The 27,765-nt window shown below is 44.6% G+C and overlaps 1 protein-coding gene across 5 annotated transcripts in view; it reads right to left on the reverse strand.

The window, feature by feature from the left end:
* Positions 1 to 214: 214 nt before the first annotated feature.
* Positions 215 to 27,765, reverse strand: part of PLPP4 (phospholipid phosphatase 4) — a 111,688-nt gene continuing 84,137 nt past the window's right edge. For 2 of the 5 annotated variants that reach the window (XM_081074763.1, XM_081074764.1), the window contains exons 6-7: positions 14,874 to 15,044; positions 215 to 762 (exon numbers count right to left, since the gene is read on the reverse strand). In XM_081074763.1, coding sequence (XP_080930889.1) covers positions 563 to 762; positions 14,874 to 15,044 — 371 coding nt within the window. In that variant the 3' untranslated portion in view covers positions 215 to 562. The remainder of the gene's footprint in view (positions 763 to 14,873; positions 15,045 to 27,765) is intronic. The other 3 variants (XM_081074765.1, XM_081074766.1, XM_081074767.1) reach the window with 2 other exon arrangements.

A 27,765-nucleotide genomic window follows, 5' to 3' on the forward strand; every position in this document is an offset into this window, starting at 1 on the left:
TTCCCATGCCCAGTGCTCCAGTCGCCTACTGAGGACACACAGGCTACTTGGGGTGGGCATGGGGGGTCAGTGGTTCTTCAGGAGAGGGGCTCCTGCCCGAGGGCCACCGGAGCTGGGCCCTGAGTGCAGCACAGCCTCTCCACCCGGCCTGGGCGGTGAAAGCCACTGACTTCCAAATGACTTTTGCTACCCTAGACGGCCAACACCATGTCTTCCAGGTAGGAGGTTTTATTATGTTTCACAACCATGAACACATAGAAAGGTGGCTGTTACAGCAAACATCTCAGAGGACTCGCCCTAGCTGCACCCACCCCACCCTCGCAGCCTCCTTCCACACGTCTCCCAGAGGTTGTTCCTGTGTCCTTCCTCTACAAATTCAAGAAAGGTGAAAGCAGACACTTAGAGTTGGCAGGAACACCAGTGGCCAAATGGAAGCAGAAGGAGGATGTTGAGAAACAACTGATCTGATGAGAAACACTACAGAAAACCTCTTCTACTGTGTTATGGTGTTGGGGTGGAAGAGCGTGCCCTGGGCTCAGCGTCCATGCTCCCGAAACATGAGTCATACGGGGCCTTCGGTGATCCCCTCCAGAGGCATGCTGGGCGCGCTGTCCGCTGTGGGCCTCTCGTCCTTCTTCTGTGAGGTCGGGACTTGGAGACTGACGTACGGTTTGTGACAAGCTGTGTTGGCCAGAGGGGGGTAGTGCTGTCTGTAGCAAATGTACGCAAAAATGAGGCCAATGACACCGCCGACAAAAGAATCTAGGCAAGAAAGAGCAAAATGGGAGAAATGCATTATGACCCATTCAAAGGTGGCCAGTCGTGGTTTCCAGAAAGCGCTTTTTCCCACCTGCTCCAGTAACTGGCTTGTGTTTTGGACCCCCTGAAACACCAAAGGAAAGAGGAAACTATGCTGGAGGTATAAATCTTGGTGACCTCTGCAAAACCTACCATTTCTAGAACTTAACTATCCCTTTAAAATGTGTACTTGATGCCCTCTTCTCTTTGTCTCTTCGCTATGCACCTGAGCATTGCAGGAGCTCACATTGGCATTCTTGATTTTTAAAATCAATTCTAAATTCTGGAAGAAGAAGTCTAGCCATCTCTGTAGGATCTAAATACCTTCGGGGGCTGCAATTTCTTTTTCTTTAGCAGGTTCCCACTGGAGTCCTGCAATATTGCTGGTGTACCACAGAAACCCAGCGGGCATGCCGGCCTCTGCCTCACGGAAAGTGATTTCCCAGGGAAGAAATGAACCTTCTGAGTCACAAAGTGAATAAAACAGTTTATCATACATCAGGATTGGCAAACTCAACAGGCCTCTGGTGAGAAGCCCAGTCCCTCTAAAAAGCTGCAGATCTCTTCAAGTTGGAGGGTGCAGGAGAGCGCAGACGAGGCACGAGGGGCATCTGCATGCAAAACAGGCCCCCTACCACCACATGGGGCAGCCCCTTATCAAAGAGTGTATTCAGCTGGTGACCAATAGAGACCCCATGAAAGCAGCACACCCAACAACCCTCATTTAGTGTGCGTATGTGTGTGTGTGTACACACACACACACACACACACACGTGCGTATGCTTTTAACTGTGTCTATGGATTATTCCTGCCCAAAAGATCCTAACACAATGGAATGCCTCCTCACAAAAGAAACTCTGAACTCATGTGAGAGTCTCCATCCTGCTGAACTGTCAGTCTCCATTTGGGGGGTTTCCACTTCCATATTTATTATCTTGTTGGATTGCACACACTTTTAGGCAGGTAGCATTAGCTCCATTTTACAGAAGAAACTCTGGCTCAGAGAGGCTGGTGGAGCTTTCCAGCCACAGCCCTCGTTAATCACAGAAGTGAACTTGAACTCTGGTGTCCTGATTCTGCGCCTGTGCTGCTCCGCGGGGCTGTGCTTGATCCCTGGCAAGTTCATTCCAGACTTTCTGCATCCAGCTTTCAGAGGGTAACAGCCCATGGCTGAAGGGCAGTCCATCCAGTTTCCCTTAGCCCATAAGTGCTTGGGGTGTTGTTTCCAAATACTTCTCAGTAAGCAATACACTGAGTATCGACCTCAGTTTAAGTCACAAATTCTTGCTTCTGTGTCTCCTGCAGGGGACTCTGGGGTGGCTGTCAAGGAAATACATCTTTTAAAAAAAACAACTGTTTAATGCTTAGATGTTTGGATCTCTCTTCTCTCTCTCTCTCTCTCTCTCTCTCTCTCTCTCTCTCTCTCTCTCACCTCTCTCTCTCTCTCCAGCCTGTTAGTTATTCTGGATCCAACTAGATATATTGGGATAATTTTTGAGAAAAAGGGTAACATTTTGTTATCTTTTGACAAATTGCTTTCACCTTCAGTGTTTCTAATAGGCTAACAGTAAAACATTAAACAGTTCTACAATAAGTATCTTTAAGTTCTTTGAAATAAATGAGTAATTCACAGCATATAATTTTATTTACATACAGTGGCAAAAACAGGTAAAGAACATAGGGATTTCTGGGATGACGTCATGAAGGTCCACTGTGTGCTGACCAAGCGCCCAGCTGCTGCTCTGGCAAGTGGAATGTGGACCCAGGAGCCACAGATGCTTTTTAAGAGCAAATAAATGAGCTCATTCCCCTGATCACTATCCTTCCCACTGCTCTGAGGGAACTAAATCCCCATGGCATTCCAGGCGGCATCCCTGGTCCTGCCGACCCTCTGGCCATTTGTCCTCTCTCACTCTATTGCAGCCACTGTAGCCACTTCCCTTCCATTCCACAGATATGCTGCTTCTTTCCTCTTCTTCCTGTTGCTACAAATCCTGTTCCAATCCTGGGAATCACTTCCCTTCACCCTCTCCCCTGTTCAATTTCTATTCTTCCTTTGGAGCTCGACTCAGCATCACTGAGGCATGAGGCCTCACCTGGACTCCAGACCAGACCACATCTCCCAGGTATACATTTTAATTGCTCCCCTCTCCGCACATGCAATTCTAAACTCCATGAGAGCAAGGGCTGTACCTGTCTTATTGGCTGTTGACAACTCACCACCTGGAGCACTTTGCTCACCCAGAATTAAGTTGGCTGAGGGAAACGGATGAATGAACACATACACAGTAACTCAGGGGGTAGATTCTGGCTGCTGTCCTCTGTGTGTCCTTGTGTGGTCCCCTTACCCTCGCTGGACCTCAGTCACCTCATCAGTAACATAAGAACATCCGACAACTACATGGCAGCGAAGAGGCCTTCCCATGTAAGTGTTCCAGGAGTTTGATCCCCAAGGTCAGCCTACAAATTATCTCGAAACTCTGCCAAAGAATATTTAGAAAGTGGGCCATATCTTAGATTGGGATAAAACATCACATATCTTTGACTGGGATAAAACATCACTTTCATTGGGATAAAACGTCATTCTAAGTGGTCAAACGGAGAAACTGAGTAATTGTGGTGACTTCCTCTCCATAGCTGCTCAAACACAGTTAAGACTGTGTGGCCGCCATCTGACAGAAAGGCAAGAAAGACATATTAGTGCCTGCTAAGTCCTGGTGAGTAACTACCAAGGTAAGAGGGGAAGGGAAGATCACCTGAGAGACAATAGTGAAACCCAGGGGCCCACACCTGATCCCAGTACAGGCACCCAGGATGTGAGGGAGGAAGAAATTTTCCTTCAGGGTTCTTTCGGCTGGTCTAATAATTAAACCAACATGAGATAGATTAACAAGAGAAAAATGACCAAATTTAAATATGTATGTAGGTACGGGAAACATATACATGAGAGCATTAGAGACCCGACATACATGAGAGGTTCTGAGACAGAAAGGGAAAATGAGGTACACGTGACATCCTGAGCTAAGACGAGGTAACACGCCCTGGGCCTCAGAGGGGAGGAGGGTAATTTGCAAGGCGATAAGAAGAACAGATGTTCAGTAATTAGACGTCTGCCCTGCCATACATGAGTATATAGGTCATAAAAAGTTATTTCTGGTAATAACTCTTATTACAGGCAAGGCGCCTAATTTAGATTCTTCTAAGTAGTTATGGGAGGGGCAGAAGTTGCTCCTGAACCTGCAGGGCCTTGATTGCTTTCTTCTCAAAATAATCCACATGCAAAAGTGGCATATCTTGGGGAGGCTTGTTCTGAACCCCTTGAGGGTCACGGTGAAGTATCCAAGACCTACTGTCACCATCTACTTGAGAATCCTCCAGGCTGAATGAATCCTCAAGTAAAGACACCGCCACCCCCACCAGGGCAAGTCCCTGCCTCGGAGCCTCAGTTTCCCTGGCTCTCAGAGACCTCAATATTTACCGCATTGCGTTGTGAAGACGATTTTATGAGACCGTGCTTCTAAAGATTACACCATAGGGCATGCCACAAAATAAGACCTTAAAATACAGTGTCTAAAAACTGTAATGTTCATTACTCTTATTCGTATTCTGCTCCTCTCCAGAACTACTGGGGACTTTCTAATCCTTCCCCATCTTTTGCCGCACAGAGCAACTCAGCAGTCTAGAGTGTTAATCTCTTTAGAGTGGCCAAACTTCATAGCATTTTAAATAAACTTCTAATGAACTTAAAAAATAGCTGTCGCCCTAGAAGTTGAAAAGCAATATGTACCATGAATTCCCGAGCTGTCACAAGCATAATGAATGTGATTGACTCAAGTTCCTCAAATGGGGAAGCTTTTCCCATCTGTAGCCTGTGGCCAGCAATGTATAAAATGTGCCAGGGCTTTGTCTAGTTCAAGGTCTTAGAGTTGTACTGTTGCTTTGTTTTTTCTAAAACCAGGGAACGGCCCCCTGGGGGTTCATTAGCATCTGAAATCATCCACAGCATCAGGGTTTGAGCAACTGACTACTGAACAGACCAAACAGCAAAATATTCAAATAATACCATTTGACTTTCTATTTCCTGTGACAGGGAATTTCATTAGGTGCGTCATTGACCAAGACATCAAATCGTTCCAAGAACGTGCTCCCCAGGCTTACTGAGGAGGAAGCAAGCAAAGGAATGTGGATTCCTGTAGAGGCTGCTTTCCCATTTAATGGAATGAGGGAAAAGTGGTAACTCAGGTACCGCCAGAGTTATCACAAGTAACCAGGGCGATGAAAGGTCTAGTTGAGCTGCTTTCTCAGCAAAGTCATTCGGGCTCTGTTTATCACAAAGATGGTGAACAAGACCCAAATAACGACTTACTTTCTGAGGGAGATTGCCATCAAGTGCCTCAAGTGGGCTGTTGTTATTGATGAATTCACTCTCACACCCTGTAGGGCGTGTGCTGACAGAAAAGCAGACAAAGAACAAGCAGGCTTTTTTGTTTTAAATTCTTTTTTCTTTTTAAAGCTTCTGCACAGCAAAAGAAACCATCGACAAAATAAAGAGGCAACCAAGTGAATGGGAGAAAACTTTTGCAAACAGTGCCTTCGATAAGGGGCTAATATCCAAAATATATAAGGAACTCATGCAACTCAACAACAAAAAAACAAACAACCCAATTGAAAAATGGGCAGAGGACCTGAAGAGACATTTCTCCAAAGAGGACATACACATGGCAAATAGACATGAAAAAATGCTCAACATCACTAATCATCAGAGAAATGCAAATAAAAACCACAATGAGATATCACCTCACCCCAGTCAGAATGGCTTTCATCAACAAGACAAATAGTAACAAGTGTTGGAGAGGCTGTGGAGAAAAAGGAACCCTCATACACTGTTGGTGGGAATGCAGACTGGTGCAGCCGCTATGGAAGGCAGTGTGGAGGTTCCTCAAAAAATTACAAATAGAATTACCATATGACCCAGCAATCGCTCTCCTGGGTATCTATCAAAAAATCTGAAAACATTTATCCATAAAGATATGTGTGCTCCAATGTTCATTGCAGCTTTGTTTACAGTGGCCAAGACATGGAAACAACCAAAATGTCCTTCGATAGATGAATGGATAAAGAAGTTGTGGTATATATACACAATGGAATACTATTCGGCGGTAAGGAAAGATGATATAGGAACATTGTGACAACATGGATGGATCTTGAGAGTATAATGCTAAGTGAAAGAAGTCAGACAGAAAAAGCAGAGAACCCTGCGATTTCACTGATATGTGGTATATAAACCAAAAACAAAAGAACAAGACAAACAAATGAGAAAGAAAAACTCATAGACACAGACAATAGTTTAGTGGTTACCAGAGGGTAAGGGGGGTGGGGGGTGGGAGATGAGGGTAAAGGGGGATCAAATATATGGTGATGGACGGAGAACTGACTCTGGGTGGTGAACACACAATGGGATTTATAGATGATGTAATACAGAATTGTACACCTGAAATCTATGTAACTTTACTAACAATTGTCACCCCAATAAACTTTAATTAAAAAAATTATTTTTCATTTTCAATTGATATACAATATTATATTAGTTTCAGGTATACAACATAGTGATTAGACATTTATGCAACTTACGAAGTGATCCCCCTGATAAGTCTAGTACCCACCCGACACCATACGTAGTTATTACAATATTATTGACTATATTCCCTATGTTATACTTTATATCCCCATGAGTATTTTGCAACTACCAACTTGTACTTCTTAATCCCTTCACCTTTTTCACCCAACTCCCCTCCCATCTGGCAACCATCAGTTTGTTCTCTGTACCTCAGTCTGTTTCTGTTTCGTTTGTTCATGTGTTTTGTTCTTTAGGTTCCACATATAAATGAGATCATATGGTATTTGTCTCTCTCTGTCTGGCTTAGTTCACTTAGCATAATGCCCTCTAGGTCCATCCATGTTGTCACAAACGGTAAGATTTTATTCTTTTTTTATTGCCTAGTAATATCCCATTGTATTTATATGTCACATCTTCTTTATCCAATCATCCATTGATGGGCACAGAGGTTGCTTCCATATCTTGCCTATTGTAAATAATGCTGCAATGAACATAAGGGGTGCAGATATCTTTTTGAATTAGTGTTTTAGATTTCTTTGGATACATACCTAGAAGTAGAATTGCTGGGTCATAAGGTAGTTCTATTTTTAATTTTTTGAGGAACCTCCATTCTAGTTTCCATAGTGACTGCACCAATTTGCAATCCCACCAACAGTGCATAAGGGTTCCCTCATATTGTTTGTTGATTTATTGATGTTAGCCATTCTGACAGGTGTGAGGTGGTATCTCATTGTGGTTTTAATCTGCATTTGTCTGATGATAAGCGATGCTGTTTTCATATGTCTACCTGTATGCTCTCTTTGGATAAATGTTTATTCAGGTCCTCTGCCTATTTTTTAAAATTAGATTGTTCTTTTTTGGTGTTAAGTTGTATGAGTTCTTTATAAATTTTGGATGTTAACCCCTTATTGAATGTACTATTGGCAAATATCTTCTCCCATTCTGTAGGCTGTTTTTTTTTTGTTTTGTTGATGGTTTCCTTCGCTGTGCAAAAACTTTTCTAAATTGATGTAGTCCCACTTTGCTGGTTAGAGTAGTCTTGGTTGTAGGTCCTCGCTTTTCATCACTTTGAATATTTTATGCCAATCCCTTCTGGCCTGCAAAGTTTCTGTTGAGAAATCAGCTGACAGTCTTATGGGAGCTCCCTTGTAGAAAATTAACTGCTTTTCTCTTGCTTCTTCTAAGATTCTTGCTATCTTTAATCTTTGAAATTTTAATTATGATGTGTCTTCCTATGGGCCTCTCTGTGTTCACCTTGTTTGGGACTCTCTGTGCTTCCTGGGCTTGCATATCTATTTCCCTCGCTAGGTCAAGTTAGTTTTCCATCATTATTTCTCCAAATAGGTTTTCAATTCCTTGTTCTCTCTCTTCTCCTTCTGTTACTCCTGATGCGAATGTTGGTATGCTTGATGTTGTCCCAGAGGCCCCTTAAATTATCCTCATTTTTTCGGATTCTTAACTTTCTTTTTGCTCTTCTGATTGGGTGTTTTCTGCTACCTTATCTTCCAAATTGCTGATTTGAATCTCTGCTTCATCTATTCTAGTGTTGATTCCCTCTAATGTATTCTTCATTTCAATTATTATATTCTTTATTTCTGACTGTCTCTTTTTTTATAGTTTCTATGCCCTCTTTCATGCTTACACTCTCTGTTGCAGTTCTCCCTGAGATCATTGAGCATTGTTATAACCAGTGTTTGGAACACTGGATCTGGTAGATTGCTTAGCTCTATTTTATTTAGTTCTTTTCCTGGAGCTTTGTTCTATTCTTTCACTTGGGACATGTTTCTTTGTCTCATTTTGGCTGCCTCTCTGTATTTGCTTCTATGTATTAGGTATATCTGTTACATCTCCCAGTCTAGGCAGGGTGGCCTTATGTAGTAGGCATTCTGTGGGGCCCAGTGGTGCAGTCCCCCTGGTCATTTGCTCTGGGTGCTCCAGGAATGCCCCTTGTGGGGGCATGTGTGCCATTCTGTTGTAGTTGAGGCCTGATTGCTGTTGGCACATCAGTGGGAGGAAATGACCGTCAGGTTGACTGGCTGTGAGAATTGGCCACTACAACAGCATATAAGTTGCTATGCAGGGGCAGCAGATCTCATGGAACAGGATTCACCCCAGAAGGCTCTGGTGCCTGCTGAGACCACCCTTTGGGTGTGCCACTTGTGGAACTAATCAGGTAATGCTCTGATGTGGCCTGAAGCCAGCCACCAGGTGTGTTGGTTCTGGGACTTCTTGGGAGGTGCTCTGGTGCAGGCCAATGTCAGCTGTAGCCTGTGACTGACCCAAGGCTACCTGATAGGAGTTATAAAGCAATCTAAAGTTGGCTGCAATCTGTGCTGGACCTAGAGGCACGTGAAAGAGTCCACAGTGAGAACCAAGGCTAGTTGCCACCAGTACTGGGCCTGGGGCATCTCAGCAAAAGGCCCAGGGCACCAAAGGCCTGCTGCCACCTACCAGCTGGCCATAAGGCTCAGTCACTGAAAGACCCTCGCGCAGGATGCCAGTTGGGTGAGGCTGGGTCTCAGGGAGTCACCAGGGTGAGACAAGTGGTGTTCACCAGATTAATGGAGTTTCAGATTTGGTGCTAGTGCCCAGGGCCACTCAACAAAAGGCACAGAGAACACCAAGGCCAGCTGTCCCCCACCTAGGGCTCACAGACCCCCAAGAAAGACTAAAGCATGGGCCAACGCTGGCTGCCGCTGCCAGAGACTTTGGTGGTGTGAAAGTTGGGTGGGACAGGAGCCCAGGGAGTTACTAGAGTGGAGCGAGTGGAATTCATCAGGCCAATTCAGATTCAGATTTGGCCATGTGTGGGGAGGGCTCAACACAGGGACAATGGCAGCTGCCCCTCCAGACCTTTCCCTAACGCCACACAACTCAGTCTCTCCCTATATATCTCTGGTACCTCCCAAGTTGCTATCCGTCTGCCAGAGCCCAATGTGAGAGCTTGAGAGTAGGAGAATCTGTGTGCTGGCCCTTTAAGAGGATACTTGGGTTTCCAGGAGCGTTCTGTCTCACCCAGATGGACAGAATCCCTGCTGCTTTTCACAGTCAGATGTTGTGGGGGGTACTCGTCTTTCCGGCACTGCTGCTCTGGGCTTGGGGGCCCCATGTGGGGCTGGGATCCCTCACTCTTTAGGGCCCTCTGCAGCTGAGGTATCCCTCCAGTTTCTCAAAAACCACACGTGGGTCCAGCCTGTTTCCCATCTCCACCCCTTGTACCAGTCTCGACATGGCTTCTTCTTTATATCCTTAGTTATAGGACTTCTGTTCAGCTAGTCTTCAGATGGTTCTCCAGGTTGATGATTCTATAATTTAGTTATAGTTTTAATGTGTTTGTGGCAGGAGGTGAGCACAGTGTTTACCTGTTCTACTATCTTGACTGGAACCTGGTATTTGTCAAGCAGGCTTTTATTGGGGGAGGAGGATTACTTGTGATTGCCTTCACCCCAAATATGGTAGCATAGGACTGGAGGGTTCAAAAGGGTAATACATGGATCACAATGTCCCTGGAGTACAAAATACGGTAGATACCTTACTCAGCTTAGATGTCATTCATTCATCGCATATGTAGTACATGGTATCTGGTGTGAGGTGTGCTGCTTGGTCCTGGGGCAGGAGCCTGAACAACAAAGACAAGTTTACAGTCCTAAATAGTGACAGCCTTGTCAGTGAGCTGCAGCTGTGATATGTGCCATAAAAGAGATGTATGGATCTTTGACATCCCTCATTGGTGTGGCCTGGCTAGTCTGGACCAGGGAAGTTTTACTGAGGACATGACCCACAGGCCAGTCCTGCAGGATGAGCCAGCGTGAACCAGGGAAAGTGGAATCAGGGAGGGCACCTGCAGTCTTCTAGGCAGAAGAAGAAAGAGGCTTGCCATGTTTGAGAAACTGAAGGAAGACCCATCTCTCACCACAGGGGCAGTGTCTATAATTCCATAGGATAGAAATTGCCCAGGCTCCTGGTGTGGGCTGCAGAAGAAGGTCATCTGTGGGGCTTCAGGTCTCTCTTGAGTCCTCAGCATGGACCAGGGGCCACTTTGGCCCTCTGGGCTACTGTCTCCGCATCTTTCTTACTTCACACTTACTGCTCAGTGTTGATTCCCCTGGAGTGTTTCACTCATCTTTGCTTTCCCAGAAACCAGCACGTATTATTTAGCAAATGTTTGATGAACTGAGATGCACTGACAACATTTACAAGATGCACTAAAGAATCACCACCACCAGCTATATAAGGCCGCACATATTGTATGATTCCATGTATGTACAATGCCCAGAATGGGTGAATTCACAGACAGGGAAAGTAAGTTAATGGTTGCCAGGGGCTGGGGAGAAGCGAGGTATGAGTATTTTGGGGGAGTGATGAAAATGTTCTGGAATTAGATAGTGGTGATGGTTGTACAACTCTGAATATACTAAAAACCACTAAATTATATACTGTAAAAGGGAGAATTTATGAATTATGAGTTATGAATTATACCTCAATAAAGCTACTAAAAGGGGTGGGAGGAATCAATGTCAGATGGGCTCCAATGGTAGTGCAAAGAGGACCAGACTTTGAATCAGGCAACCTGGATTTGAATCTTTACCTTTAAAATGGGCATGACCCCACCCCTTTCTCATGACAAAGGAAAGGAGGTCACAGGCTCTGGCATACTGAGGTGCCGGCCATGCTCACCTTCTCCAGCACAAACAAGCAGAAATGCTTCTGAAGATGTGCTGTCAACTCCCAGGGGGAATACATCCCTCTCTGTTACCATGGCAACATCCAAATCACTGAGCTGCCTGCCTTGGGACCTTGTATGCCTTGGGCTCCATGACCCAAGATAGAAGGGTAAAAATCAGCTCTGGCAAACTCAACAACCCCATGTGATTGTTTCTGTTCTTTTTATTCTAGTACTAGTTGAGCTTCCTGTTCTGTGACTTTGAGTTTCTTTCAAAGAACTTATGTAGCACGGAACATACACAATCTACCTGGCACTCTGCAAGGGGGAGGGGTAGTCACCATGTCTGTCTTCCTCAGTGTCATGACTCCAGCAGGCAGTATGTCTGGCACACAGGCACAAGAGACCAAATGAATGAATGAATGAATCAATGCTTAAAGTGTAATTTCTTGGTTCATTTTAAAAGGAAGGAACTTGCAGAGAATAAGGTTAATTTTTGTAAAACCAATATAGAGAAAAAGTGATCCTAGTAAGAAAGGAACATGATTCAGTCAAAATCATTCAGTCATTCAATACAAAGTTAGGGAGCACTGCTATGAGTTGAATTGTGTCCCCCAAAAGAGATATGCTGCAGTGCTAACCCCAGTACCTCAGAATGTGACTTTATTTAGAGTCTGTAACTGAGGTAATCAAGTTAAAATTAGATCATCAGGGTGGGCTCTAACCTAATATCACAGGTTCCTTATAAAAAGGGGAAATTTGGACACAGACAGACACACATAGAGAGCAGACGATGTGAAGAACACAGGGAAAGTGAAGATGGGGCAGAGACTGGAATTATGCTGCCAGAGGCCAAGGAGCATCTGGGGCGACAAGAAGCTGGAAGAGGCAGGAAGGATCTTCCGCCTACAGGTGTCAGAGGGAGTGTGGTCCTGCCGACACCTTGATTTTGGACTTCTGGCCTCCAGCACCACGAGACAATTTCTATCATTCTAAACCACTCGTTTGTGGAACTTCGTTACACCAGCCCTAAGAAACTAACGCAAGTACCTACTATGTGCCAGGCTGACAAAAGACACAGGGAGATTATATTCCAGTGCAGAATTCAGCAAAGTATGTGAATTATTCATTTACATATTGTCCATAGCTGCTCTCACACTGCTACAGCCAAGTCGAGCAGTTGCAGCAGAGATGCTATGGCCCACATAAAGCCCAAGACATTTACTATCTGATTCTTTATAGGAAAAGTTTGCAGATGCCCATTCTAGTGGTGCAGACCATGATAGATGGCCTCGTAAAGGGGAATCTGGGTAAAATTCGTCTGACTTAGGACCCATTAGAGGATCCAAGGAAAAGAGGCACACTCCTCTCGTGGCTGACCCAAGGGTACAAGCGGAACAGATGATGGCACGCTGACCAAGTAGGTGGCCACATCAATGACCCGTACCAACTGGAGCACCTTTAATTTTGGCTGTGGAAGTCGACTATGACACAGTTTCACTTTGCCCCCGAAGTATGGCCCTAAACATCACTGAACATAAATTCTCTTGCTTTGTTTTCCCATCAGCACACAGAGCGTTAATATTCTCCCTGACTGCTCCAAGTCCCTTTCTGTGCCAGGTGGATAGGACGTGTCTGAAGCCCATGGCCAGCAAGCTTGGGAGCACCGGCTGTATCATGGGTCCACCATTTCCCTAGAGGCAAGAACCGATTCTTCTTTCTTTCATGATGCACCAGCCACAGCCAGGGGATGAGTAACAGAACCCGTTAGGACCAACGGGGTCTACGTGAGGCCAACTTCAGGTCTTAGCCTTTCAAGACAAGATCACTGCAAAAGCCTCCTCCTGCCTTCCCACATACAGCAGAAATCCATTCAGTTCTGCGACCCTTAGTCATTTCTCAAATCCAAAGTAAAAACTAGGATTCATAACTTACAAATAGACCATGTTCCCAAAATGACTGCCACTAAATCAATTGTTTGGGAAACAACACATCCTTCTTCAGAAACAAGGCTCTAAAGCAACAACACCGACGTGCTCTACGTTTTCATTTACAAAGTACATTCAGGTCCATTATTTCATTCAGTGTAAGAAACAGCTAGTCCCCAGCTCTGTGAAAGATCTGGGGACTACTGTTCCCGTGTTCAGAATAAGGAACGATAGTTCATGGGGGAGAAATGAGAAACAGTCCATAAAACACCATCCAGCCCATACTATTCTTCATGGGAAAAGGCTCTAGTTATAGAAATGATGACTCAGTTGGAAAATATTCCCAGTCCCAGGCGTGCAATGGATAGGTCCTCATGCTGTTGGCTCAGTGACACTCTCCCTGCTTCCCTCTCATGCTGTAGCTTCGGATTACCTAGAACTCCATCCAGGTCACTGATAAACGTCAAGAACAGGGAGGGCTCAGGGCCCAGGCTGTGGCCCTGTCTGACCACACCCAACAGGAGGGCCACACACCCGGATCAGCACTGGATAACCTGCCTGTGATATCACGCATCAGCCTCTCTTTCCCTTGCACCCTTCACTCCTCCTGGTCGAAGCGGCTGCAGGAGGCTTATGATGCCCAGAGCATGAGTTCCATGAAGGTGGAAGGTGGAACCGAGGCTGGGGAAGGAGCAGAAGTTGGGGAGGTACTGAGAGGAGCAGGAGGTCCCCCGGAGAGGCTAGGGAGAAGGAGCCCCTGCTAGGAGTTCCCCTCGCCTCTGGCGTCAACTGCTGCCTCCAACCACTAGAACAAACACCTGGAAAGAGGTGAGAAGACGGTGGTCCTACAAGGCCCTGGCTGCAGAAACAGAAAAAAAGGGAGGAGAAGAACAGTGCCTGCTGGGAGCAAGAGAACAGGAAAGGAAGTGCACGTCAGGCCATGGACTAATGGCGGAAGGCCACATGTTCACGGGAGCTGGATCTAGTCACACTGGTCAGTTTGCTGGCTCTCAGTGACCCAGTGGAGCTCCTCCCCAGCGCTTCTGAGACTTCATTGGAAATAACAGACTTGCTTGTTAATAATGTAGACTCCTGGCCACCAATCCAGACCCAACCCTCTGAGTCTGATTCCACGTGATGAAAGGACTGTACTTTGGGCAACATGAGCCTAGACCCTGGGCTCCTGAAGGCCTCACCTTGTGGACACCACCTCTGTCTCTGCTCCCTGTCTGCTGTGACGGGTTCTGTTTACCGTTCAGGCAGGCTGTGAGCTGCAGCTGCTCTGTGGAGGCACATGGCAGGGCTTCATTTTATTCCAGGATTAAGCCCACGCCTTGTTTTGTGTGTTTTGACTTTTTGCATTTACTGCAATACTGATTCCATCCAGGTCAGCCTCACCCCAGCCAGGCAGCCGCTGCTCAGGACGTTGCTGGCATCCCTGGGATGGACACCTCCTTTGGAAGTACACACACAGTGAGAAATATGTCCTTGTGGGATAGATTTGAGATGTAAGAGGAGCCAAGAACCACTCGGCAGCAAGTCCGAGGCTGAGGCAAGTGATTCCGTAGGGAAGCCACATCTGGGTCCGAGGCAAAGGGCCTGCCACCATGGCAGGACTCGAACAGTCTCCTGGAGCATGAAGGAGGAAGAGCTCCTTCCAATTCTGTCTCCAGCAAGGGCAGTACTAAGGCCAGAACTCATTTGAACAGACATATTTCCCTTAAAACTGTGTCTGCTCTGTCATTTCAGCCTACTCTTGCTTCCGACAGTGGCACTTATGTCTCCCTAAATGGGTGCATTTCTACACCCGCCCCCAGAGAACTGGCAGATGCAGCGAGGGCTGGGCAGGCCCTGGGCAGGGACTCACCTTGCCAGTGGTGCTTGTAGTCGCACATGCGGGACAGGGCGATCATCATGGCACAGTACAGGGGCAGGATGGCAGCACAGAGCCGCCAGCTCTTTCCCCGCCCACTCTCGGTGAAACAATGCAGCTTGCCAGCCAAGTAGAAGGTCGTGAAGCCGAGACCCGAAAAGGCAACTGCCAAAGAGAAACAGCAGGTGTTATTCTAGCAGGTGGTGAGTGGCAGGGACACAGAGCAACTGGGCATCCTGGCTGCCATCTTGCACACCCCCAGGCTGGGACCCCCCCAGGCTGGGACCACGCTGGCAACAAGGCACCACAAGGCAATCTGTGTCCCTGCTGGAGCCACTATGGTATTAAACTTTCAACCACGAGAACGACCTTCCCGGCTCGCAAGTGATCAAAATCTATTCTGTTTCATTCATTCAACAATGATTTAATAGGTATCTCCTGTGTGCTAGACAGGCATTATTCTAGGTGTGAGGAATAAAAAGCTGCATCAGAGGCTGGGTCTGGTCTCAAGGGCCTCACAGTCTGGTTGAAGGACACGGCCATGCTAATAAGATAATTTTAATATATGTTGAGTTCTCTAAGGGAAAAAGTGTATGCAGAACAAAAGACTGTGATGACGGCTTAGACTGGAAGGGTGAGGAAAGGTAAGGGATTTCGGGCTTGGTGGCATTCACTAAGACAGGACCAGCAAATGCTGTGGAGTAAGTCTGACAGAGAAGCCAGAGATGTCCAATTCCTTGTTTTCTCTAAGAAATTACGGTTATTGATTTTTATACTTGCTAAGACAACACATGGCTGTGCCAAATCCATTGGCAAAAGTGTGGAGTTCGGTATAGCCTAGGTAACCCCCAAGCTTTCATCCAGTCATGTTTAAAACACAGTGGGAACTCAGTGAGATTTCAGGTGGGTCTTCCGTGGGCTTAGAACAACGGTCTTCAGCCCTGGCTACACCTTTAAAAGCTGGGAAGCTTTAAAAAATACCTCCAGCCAGGTCCCAGCTAGACATTCTGTTTGCACTGGTATAGTGGCCCTGCGTGTGTGTGTGTGTGTGTGTGTTCGTGTGCGCATGCATGTATGTGTGTAAGTGTGCATGAGCTCTAATGGCATCCAGGATTGAGCTATGATGCTATGAAGGTAAGTGCTATAGTTCTGGACACCAGCCTACTCAAAACTTTCCTCCCGATCAGGAAAGAGTGCTGAGGTACAGGGCTCCCTGGGAGCCCACAGCGCCTTTGTAAAACAGGTCTTATAAACACTTTACACCTGAGCAGAGGCCGCAGGATGAGTTCGTCACAAATGCAGGATCTCAGGTCTGCCCCCGACGTACTGAGTTAAAACCTGGTTTCACAAGGCCCACAAGTGACCTGTGTTCCCACCGAAGTCTGAGAAGGCCTGAAACACATTCATCCTTCTTATAAGACATCTCTATGAGCCCATCTCAGGGACACAATACAAAAATATGGGGAAATCTAGAAGACAGTCTGCTCAAAGTTATTTATAACTATAGGAAAATGAAAAGTGATCAACACAGAGGCATAGACAAGCAAGCTGCAACACTGCCATTCATCATGAAAATTACTGTGAATTACGTAGCAATATGGACAATACCTAGGATACAATGTGAAGTGAAAAAAGCAGAACCCCAAATTTCAGGTTCAAGATAGTCATAGCGATAGTACATGAAAATGAATAACTTGAAACTTTTCCAAATTATCTCTGATGACCATGTATCTTCCTAAGTGGGAGCCCGCAAGAAAAAACATACCTTATACCGAGGTAGAACTGTTTCAGCATCCAAATTAAACAAGGTAACAGAGTTGGTTTTAATTTTTCTTTTTTAAACAGAATATTAAACCAGGTTTATCCCAGGAATAAAAAGAAAGCACTTAAATATTTTTGAATAACGATAAGCCCTCAAATAAACAGCAAAGCAGTGCCAACATATTTGGAAATTCTGTTTAAAGTAAGAACATGTGAGAAACGGCACTGCCAGGCCTACTGTAGATTACTTGCTATGATGAAGGGAATTAAGTGATGTACAGGGTGTTGCAAAGTGACCCCTTTCGGCCACTGTCCTAACAAGCACACTGGGTTCCTAGTTTCCCGTCTTCACCCCCTTTCCTCTGGCCCTTCCATTCACTGACACTCTCCCCGGAGGTGTCAGAATGGGAATGGGGGAGGCTGGACACCAGGCTCCAGTGGGTTCTGGCCTCATCGTGAGCTCTTACCAGAAGAGTAACGGACTACAAATCAGACAGCTTAGCAAGTTTATCCACCTAATTACGTGGAAGGTGCGGAGTATAAAGAACTGCCCTGGGGCTGTTGGATTAGGGATGAACATCTCCAAGATTCCAATCAGGAGAGGCAGCGCTGGCTGGGTGTCACCAAACTGGCATCTCTTGGGAACAGAAACTGAAAGAAACAATTTGGGGGTTTGGGAGCAGGATAATCTCTCCCCTTGAGCCTTCCAGCTCTGAGATCTTGCAATTCATCAAGGCTCAGATTCAGAATCAACCAGGAGACAAAGAAATAGGAAGGTTGTTAAAGCAATGCTTTCCAACTCTAGCCAAACAACACAGTGAGCTCTTCTCAGAGAAACATGCATATGAGACACGGAAGGGCTGTAAAACCTTTTGTGTTACTGGAAAACATGTGAGGAGCTTTTCATTCCAAGGGACTCTGTTTCCCTTAAACACAGCCCTCACTTCTAGCACGATTAAGAGAGCTGAGAATTCATCATTCACAGACGTAGGCAGTCACTGAACACCGTGGAAGATGGGCGATTATAAAATAGGATACATGTCTTCATGTTTTGCTAACTTTATTAACAACAGCAATACCACTAGAACCCTCTCAAGCCAGGAGTGAGAGGATACTGAGCTTCTCCCTGTCTTAGAGGCTCAGAACATGTTTATTTGCTCTCTAGAGTATGAAACACACACAAACGCACTCTGTGGGGAAGAGCATACACGTACGCCCCTTGCTTTCAGCTTGGAGCAGGTTTTCTTGGCTTGAAGCAGCTGATTGTAAATATTTATATGTTGATCAGGCTGTAAAACACAAAGATGCTCCTGGAGCCTCTAAACTGGAAACAGATGAAAGAGGATGGCTTCCCCACCCCGTTTCTGGCACTTTGTGTGTTCACTTGACTGTTGTTAATGAAAGTAGATAAGCAAAGCATCACAGTACAAGTTGCTGGTCCAGGAGGTGACTGCCAGCCACACCCCGTGAATAGGGCCGTCTGCCTGCCTGATGATCCAGCACCAGAACCACTGATTCTTGTCTTCAGTTACACAGATGAACTGCCACAGGCTTATAACTCTCCCTTTGCAAAGAAAGGTCCATTTACTGAGCTAGCTTCGGTGCAATAATGTGGCTTGCCTTTCCTCCCCAGATGATTTCTTAGTGGAGTAGAAGACCTATGGGCCCCAAGGACTGCAAGAAATAAGAAAATTGGCACCCCTCCCCCTCACCCCCACTCCCCCGCAAGAAAGAAAAAGCTTTAAAAATAAATGAGATGATAATCAGAGGACAGACCCTGCTTTTCGTGTTGCATTTTTCACTTTTGCTAATTATAATAAATTTCTCCAAACGGATCATTCCTGGCACTGAAAATGGAATTAGGCCCTGATAAGGTAATCTGTACACATTTTTCATTTGATGATGCCCCAAGAATTAATATTTTCCTCTCCAAGAGGGAGAAGGGCAATACCAGGTAGGTGGGTGAATAAATCTGAACGTTGAGAAGGATGTCAGGGCATCTCCACAAGACCATCCAAGTCAAGGTCGTGGAAACAATCGCGTCTGTTCAGTGCCTGCAGACCCCTTACAAACCGGAGCGTGCTTCTGGCAGTCAGGGATTGGGGTTCCCATCCTGGCTCTGTCGTTAACTGTGAACACATGATCTTGGGCAGTCACTTTCCCTCACTGGGCCTCAGTTTGCTCTGTAAAACCAGAGGCTACCACGTGATGCCCATGGCTGGGCAGAGAGTGAACACAAGTAAAGTGTTGGATGTCAGAGTCGACTTTTTTTATAACAGAAAAACCTCTATTTTCTATTATTTCACTATTGCTAAACGCTCAGGTCTGATAAATATTTTGCTTTTTGAAAAAAAAATCAAGTATTCATTTGCAATACTAAGTGGCAACTAATACCCAGCCTCACTTTGGGGAGACAGCAGAGAATGGTGAGGACTGGGCTTAACGGGGGAACAGTTCCCTGTTGAAAAATGCCACCTTGCCCACACTCCAGCTGGTGTCTGTCACAGGGAAATGTGGGCAGTGTTCCCAGAAGTTTTGATCTCCTGACAGACGAGGGAAATACTGATATTTATGGGAACTCTTTCCATTTTTAAATATTAACAACGAATCAAAAACAAACAAAGGGCAGACAGAGAGAAACTCATCTGTGGGCCAACAGGGCTGGGTCTGCGGGTGGCCAATTTGGGAGCTCACTCAAGTCCTGCTTTCTGCTGTCCCTGGTCTGTTGTTTATATGACCCTCCAAGCCTGAGCTGAAAATTACACATCCGTTGATCCCTATTTTCCACACATGAGCAAAGAGGCACTTGATACGTTTGGGGTAGTTTTGCTTAAACCAATCGCGACAGCAAATTAAGTTACACAGGGGATTTGGGGACCAAACAATCCATTCAACAGTAGGGAGTCTTTGTGCTGTTGAAGAGTTTGGGCTTTTGACACAAACCGAGTGCATGCTGCTTCCAGCTCTGCCTCTATGCCTGTGTGAGCTCACCCCTCAGGGCCTCAGTTTCCTCATCTGGACAATGTGGTCAGCAGCACTTGACTCACAAAGTTATCTTGAGGATTAGTGCACAAGGTATTATAACATTCTAGCGGAGTGCTTGGCGCCTGGTGATCACTCTTCTAACACTGATGGCTGCAGTAGCTGCCATTGTGCACAGCCTCGGTTCTGGAAAGTTCCATCCTGAAAAAAAAAGCCTTCACAAGAGCTACTCTTACAATCTGCAGCTCTTTAGTTATATAACTGCATGCTTGCTTAGAGGGAATTCTAGAGCCAGGTTCTCAAGTTCTTATAATTCTGCAGCCTCCGGGGCCTCTGAGCAGAGGTAAAATGATCTTAGCTGACAAAATAAACAAACTTGAAGGCTCAGTGAGACGAACCAAGGGAATGTATCTTTCCTATTCCACTTGGCAGAATGCCTGACGCCCTCAGATGAGAGGATCAGACAGCCGGGAGGCCCTTCCTGTGCTAAGTGACCCATCATACAAGACCCATGACAGAGCGCCCATGACACACTGGACAAAGTGCTTGGCACACGTTAGGCCCTCAGGGAAAGTCTGACCTCTTTTCCCTTCTCTCCACTTTCTCCACTTATGCTCTTGCTCAAACTGTGCTGCCTCCCCAAAGTGAATCTGAGAATGTGGGAGAGGAAACAAAGCAAGTGCATATGCAGAGAAAGCAAGGACCTGCGCTCCACGGCACCAGGATGGTTACATGACCAACATGGTGTCTACATCTGTTGCCATTCTATGACCCACATCCAGGACAGTGCCAGGCACATCACTGGTGCTCAAGAAACACAAGTGAAAGATAAATGAATGAAATGAAGGAACAGTAGGATAACATGAAAATTGGATCAGACGATGTATATGTTGGGGGCTCTAAGGAAACACAGTGATGAGCACCCCTTTTCTGCCTCACTAACTCCTATTCATTCATCAAGTCTCAGTTTAAATGGCACTTCCTCAGAGGCTCTCCCTGGCCCCACTAGTAGGTACAACAGGCTCTTACTGCATTTTGTCCCTGTCCTTCGTAACACGTAACACGACTCCTTTGATTTATGTGATTGTCTAGTGTTTATCTCCCTTCTACTAGATTCTAAGCTCTATGAGGGCAAAGACTGTGTCCCCTGTGCCTGCAACTCACTAGATGCACAAAAAATGTACATATTGAATGAGGACATATCAGGCTGACGACCTGATGATCAGGGAAGGTTTCACAAAACAAGAAGGCAGGAATGCACCAGAAGGAGGAGAAGGGTTAGAGTCAGGCTTGGAACTACACTGGTTCCGGATAATATATGGGAGGGAGGAAAGCTGGAGCCTACCCTGAATTCTTTCTAACCTCCCACCCTCCAGATACGTACACAGTGCTTCTCTCTCCTCCATCCCCCTTTTCTGCCCCCCAACATACACATGCACTTTCCTGGGTTCTTCCTATAAGGATGCCCCCAGAATCCTCCTGGAGACTTCAGAACAGGAGTCCCTCTGTTCTCCAGGAGGCTGACAGTCACCTCCACGTATCTGGGCTAGACTCCAGAGAACAACGTGATATTCTCAGATCAGCTGAAGATCTACAAAGGAAAGCAACACGAGATTCCATGGGTCTGAAGGATGGACCACCGGAGTGCCAGTCAATGAACTAGGAAAGAAAGAAAGGGGAAACTCTGCCAACGTGAGCAGGTACAAAGAGTGTTCCATCAGAAGAAAGACCACGAGAAGATGAGGTATAGAAGCTTTCATTACCTGCCCTCACTTCCTGTCCAACAACACAGTGACATAGATAGTAGGCCCATTTTATGGATGAGAAATAGAGGCACAGATAGGTCAAATTATTTACCGAAGGCTAGTGCAGCCCTTAAATTATTTCTAAATAGAGCAAAAAAGTCCCAGATTCTTCTGAGCATACTTGCATGTGTAGCACTGCTAACTGCCTATTTGTTTTTATACCCACGTGGGCATGTAGGGCACCATTGAATCCCTAGGACCCAGCACACTGCCTGGTAAGGGAAGTCACCAACACATGATGACTGAATAAATATAAAAATATAACTGGACTCTACTAAGTCTTCCTGCAACAGGCCAAGGTCCATGGAGACAGGAAGACATATCGGGCCATGAAAGGTCACGCCCTTCAGCCCCCATTTCTAGGCAGGGTGATACTTAAGCTACCTGAGCCAGACGGGATTTCCAACTCATGATGGAAACGGTTGTACAGTCTTGTTTGAGAATGTGCAATGGGGAAAAGGAACCCGAAAGTTCATAATTAGTCTGAAAGCAAATGTCAGAGAATGGAAATGCAAACATAAAAAAACAGACTACAAACTCCTCACATAAGTCCCGTTTGCTCTTCAAGGAGGGTTTTGTTCTGAATAAGAGAACTCACTGGGGCACAATGCTTAAGACGTGCAGAGACGCATGAGCGGCAGGGAGGAAAGTGGCTTTGGGAGAAGAAGGTGGCAGTCCCTTTGTCGACCCCCGAGGCTCCGATCCTAGGGGCGGGGAAGAGTCCACAGAGGAGGATTAAGGGTTTTTAAGTGACAGAAGCCACTCTGGCCCCCCCCATCCACCCCACACTGCTTGATGAGAAATTGTTAGGAGTCATAAATGTTACTCCTGGCCCTAGAGAGAGCTAGCATCCGTCACCAAGATGGGAAGCAGTTCTGCATATCAGAGATCCTAATCTACAAAAGGTCTAAATCCCCAGGACCTTTGCTTTCCTCCATCTTGATTATATGCCACAATAATCTGAAACATAAGAATACGCCTTCTAAAGGGAGAAATTACCTTTTTCCAGATTACTGTTAGGGGAGCTGATAAAAGCATGAGCAGGATTAGCTAAACATAACATGTTTATGAAAAATAGGTGCATTTTACCTCCAAAGGCCTTAGCAGAACATATATTTGATGGCAGGATTTGAATAGCACATGCATACGTTTGAGAAACAATGAAAAAGGCAGTAGCCATGAATTCACCCCGTGTGCTCATCTGATTAATTAGCCTCTACTTGGGGTGAAGGGACTTCAGGAGAAGTCCTTGTAGCCTTAATGACTGCTACTCTCCATCTGTGTTCTAAGGAAGAGCCTTGACGGCACCTGCCTTTTGTGAGCTGTTATACCACCTGTAGTTTGATTTGTCAGGGGAAAACCACCTTTCTAACCTGCCCCTAGCAGTGCTGATTGGGGATCTCAGCCCACACAGGAAGGGCAGGTGTGACATCATCGAAAGTATATATACTGGTCTCTGCCCTCAGTTCCTGGCACAGAACTCCCAGAACCCTTGTAACTTCCTAAATGAGAAGAGCGTGAGGAGCATCTTTGGTCCAAATGAGATGGCTCGGGGTGCGCTGCTACCTGGGGGCTGGTCCCTGGAAGACCAAGTCATGCTTAGAAGCTTGGAATTTCAGCCCAATTCTCTCATTACCAGAGAGGGGAAAGGGATGGAAACGAAATTAAGGATTGGTCACGCCTATCTGATGAAGCCTCCATAAAAATTCCAACAGAGAGCCTCTTGGTGGGTAAACACACCCAAATACTGGGAGGGTGACACACCCCAACCCTCAGGGACAGAAGCCCCTGTGCTTGAGACCCTTGCAGACCTTGCCCTACATATCTCTTCATCTGGCTGTTCATCTGCAGCCTCTATCGTAGCATTTAATAAAGTGGTAAATGGAAGTGTTTCCCTGAGTTCTGTGAGCTGCCCCAGCAAAGTAATCAAACCCAAGGAGTGGATCACAGAAACTCCAAATTTATAGCCAATCAGTCAGAAGCACAGGTGACAACTTGGACTGGGGATTGCCATCTGAAGTGGGGTGGGAGCGGTCTTGTGGGACTGAGACTTAACCTGTGGGATTTGACATTATCTCCAGGTCGTGACTGTCAGAACTGAGTTAAATTGTAGGACATCCACCTGGTGGCACAGAGGATTGCTTAGTGGGGGAAACCCCCACAGATCTGGTGTCAGACGTGTTGTGAATGTGATGTAGTGTGAGAGTCAAAGAGAAACACAGGCGGAAAACCTACACAGAACGTAAACGAGCTGGGCATGAAGGCGACCCGCCAGCCCTGAGGTGTTGGCTCCAATGCTGACTAAGAGGGAGCTGAGCACACAGCTGAATAAATCCTCTCAGTATTGTGTCAGGGGGAAAGAGGAAGGCACACTTCATGTTACTGTCCTGAGCTAGCGTAGGCCACCGTTTTGGTTACTAAAACAAACTGCACCACCCCAACTCTCAGGGCTGAAGTGCCACGTGACTGGCGGGCTGACAAGACGGCTTCCCAACCAAACTTCCTCCACGCCCTGGTTTCTCTCACAGCGAACTCCCATCCCCAACGACCTTCCATGGTCATCTCTCACTCCACCCCTAAGGAAACTGACTACAAATGGGTCGAGAGCCTCATTTATTTGACATACGCAGGCTCCCCATTACATCCACCACCCAAATTCAAAAGAGATTTGTTTTCTGTTCATACAAGAATTGTGGATTTTTTTAAGTTAGGAAGACCATTAAAATTTGGGAAAGCCAATGTGGCATTTTAATCTCCTATGACCTTGGCAGACACTGCTAATTGATTGACGGACCTTTTATCCAAAGAGCCAGCTTTGGATTCATAATCTTCCTCAAGTAGTGACTTGCCTCATGCAACAAGTTGAAATCCACCTGCTGGCTTCTTTTAAATCATTTAATCCAAGACAGCACAAAATAGAACAAAAATAGAACTGTCCTCCGTGTTAGAAGATTCGGGTTCCAGGTCAGAGTGGTATGCTCCTCAGTGGTTTCGTCTATTGGCCAAATGTCCTGCCTCAATCAACTCTCAAAAAATGGGGACAGCACACCTGCCTCAATCAACTCTCAAAAAACGTGGTATTTGTGAAAGTAGTTTGTAAACAGAAATTCAACATACAAGTGAAAGGTGTTGTTAGTGAAGCTGAAGAAATGTACAATTAGAAACACTGAATGAGGCAGCTGTTCTCGGACCCAGAGCTGTCTGCTTCGAAGCCCAAATTTAAGTCCCCTTTTCCAATGCAGAAACACCTAGTAATTACCAAACCAAGGACTTTATATTCAGTGGTGTGGCAGACTACATATCCTGACTGAAATGATTAAATGTTGAGTGAAATATAAAAACAGGCAATTTTTTAAAACCTATCACTGAGTTAACACAAAGAGAAGAATTAACAAAAACAAGGCCTCCCAAAAAGAAGGGAAAGCAAGGGTCTTAGGTGCAAGAAAACTGCCAAGCCAGATTGTGCCCTGAGTGTGTCTGCGGAAACCTGCAGACATTGAGGTTCCGCTCTGATGTCTTCATGGGGCACAGAGGTGAAGAGACTAAGTCTCAGCTGTGTCCACAGGGGAGAATATAACAGGAGACCCTGAAAATACCTTAGATCTTAAAGGCTTAAGACAAGTAGGAAAGGAAGCCTGCTCTTCAGAAGGAAGCATGGACACTTGCTGGTCTCCATCTTTGTGCTGTGTGGAGAGATTGTGTAACTACAAGACGACTCTCACAGGCTTTTGCTGTCCAATTCATGCTTTTCATGTGGTCCCCAAGAAACCTGAAGAGGAGATTTCATTTGGGGTGGCCCTGGAGTAGGCAGTGCTCCCAGGGAACTGGCAGAATTCCTCTCCAGAGGAATTCAACTTCAATCCACACGTCAAAATATTCCCCAAAATAAAGTTCTAGGGAAAAGTAAAAGCCTAGAGTAAGAAAAGCCGAAAACAAAAACAAAACAAAACAAAACAAACACACACACACATACACAAAACAAACACACACACGATTTCAGGGCATATATAGGAGAACTGAATCACAACCACTTTAGATATTATAAGGCACAGAATATAAAATCATTATTTGCAATAGGTTTAAGGAAATTATAGAGCAGCATGAAATAAGAACAGAGAACAAGCATTATAAAAAATAATGAAGCAGATTTTTTAAAAGACCAAATAGAATTGCTATAAATAAAAGTTGAGTAATTGAAATTAAATATTTTATAGATAAAATAGCATGTGAGACAAACAACAGAGAATTAGAATTGGGAAAAAACAGATAGATAGATAGATAGATAGATAGATAGATAGATAGATAGATAGATAGATACATAGATAGATAGATAGACAGACAGACAGACAGACAGACATGGAAAATTTGAAGGAGAGGTTAAGTGATATGGATAATATGGTGAGAAAGTCTAACAAATGTCCAACTGGAGTTTCAAATTAGAGAAGATAATTGAGGAAATGGGGAAGAATATGGCTGAGGATATCTCAGAATGTGGAAGGACACAAACCTGAGATTTAGAAAGCCCAATGAATCTCATACAAGATATGTAATAGAAAATCCATACTTAGACACATAGTAATAAAACTTCATGACACAAAAGAAAAAGCAAGATACTAAAAGCATCCAGGAAGGAAGAACAGATTACCAATGAAGGAGCAATAAGACTGACAACTGACTTGAAAAACATCAAAAAATCGATGCTAAAATACAGTGAAATATTATCAAAGTTGAGAAAGACAGGAACTGCCCAATTAGAATTCCAAATTTAGTAAAGTTATCTTTCAAGACTGAGGTCAACTAAAGTACATTTAGAAAAATCAAAAACAGAACATTTTTCACCAAAGTATATCAAAGAAGGAAATTTAAAGGACATATGTTAAGTAGAAGGTGGAAAGGCTGAGATGGAAAAGGGAATACAAACAAAGGTATTGGCACATATCGGGTTAAACTATGCCCAGGCTGATGGTTCTGTTGAGGGCAGAGAGAGGAAGAAGCAGTCTAGAATTAAAACGCTAAACAAAGTAAACTTGCCAGATAAGGTTTACCAGATCTAATGCATTTAAAGTCTTTCTATTGCTCAGAAAAAAAGATATTAACTTTACGTCCAATAATTTTATAATTCACATTCTTTTGAAGCCATATGGAACATTTATGAAAATTGACCATATGTCCACAATGCAATTAAACGGTAATTCATTTATTAGGTTGGTGCAAAAGTAACTGTGGTTTAGAAGGTTAAAAAAAAAAAAAATTGCAAAAACCGCAATTACTTTTGCACCAACCTAATAAAATCTTAAGAAAATATCATATATTTGTTAATTATGTGTGTTAAACTACAGGTTTGACAGAATTTCCAAACAAAAAGTGGAAAACAATGGAATCAGAACATGAAAATATTAAGTATTACAAGAAGCAAGGAGAAAACAGAACATAGGAAATGATATAAATAAATACTAATATATGCGTAATGACAACAAACATAATTGAAATTAGCTCCCCAACTTATAATTTAAAAAAATATATACATAAAACATAGAGCACTGTCATAGTAAAACAGAAAGATGTAAGAAGCAAATGTTAACCAATAGAAAGCTGATTTCAATATTAAAGTCAGATGTTCTTTATTGTAAAAAGCAGCATTAGAAATAAAGATGGTCATGACTTAATTATAAAAGTAGAAGGTATAATAGAAAGTATGACAATTCTAAAATATGTTTACACATCACTTTAAAATAGATGGATCAAAAATGGAGAAATTTCAAAGACCACAGAAATACAACATGTACTGCAATAGCAGAATATTTAATATACATTAATTAATGCTGGTTTCATACTTTAAAAATTGGTAACTATAAATCATCACACTAACACATTAAAAATAAAAAGGGAAAAATACCAACTTGCTAGATGCACAAAATTCAAAATTCGGTCTTAGCAAACTAGAAACAGAAAAAACCTAGCAAACCTGATAGACGTTTTTGAAATGCCTGCCAAAAAAAGTTATAGTTAACAGTAAAATGTTTAAAGCATTGCCTTTACAGCAGTAACAAGACATGGATGCCTGCTATCCTCACTTCAGGAACATTGTGTGGGTGATCCTAGCTAGTGAAGTAAGGTAAGAAAACTAAATAAAAGGCTTAAGAATCGGAAAGGCAGAAGTAAAACTCTCATTATTTGTAGGTGATATAATTGTCTACGTAGAAAACCCAAAACAATCTACAGATAAGGAATTAGAAGTACTAGGAGAGATAGCAAAATTTCTGAATTTAAAAAAATCAATATACCAAAATCAACTGCTTTTCTGGACAACAGGAAACAAACAGCTAGAAAACATAATT

Source organism: Rhinolophus hipposideros (genome assembly GCF_964194185.1).
Source record: "Rhinolophus hipposideros genome assembly, chromosome: 15".
In the NCBI taxonomy this organism is placed as follows: domain Eukaryota; kingdom Metazoa; phylum Chordata; class Mammalia; order Chiroptera; family Rhinolophidae; genus Rhinolophus; species Rhinolophus hipposideros.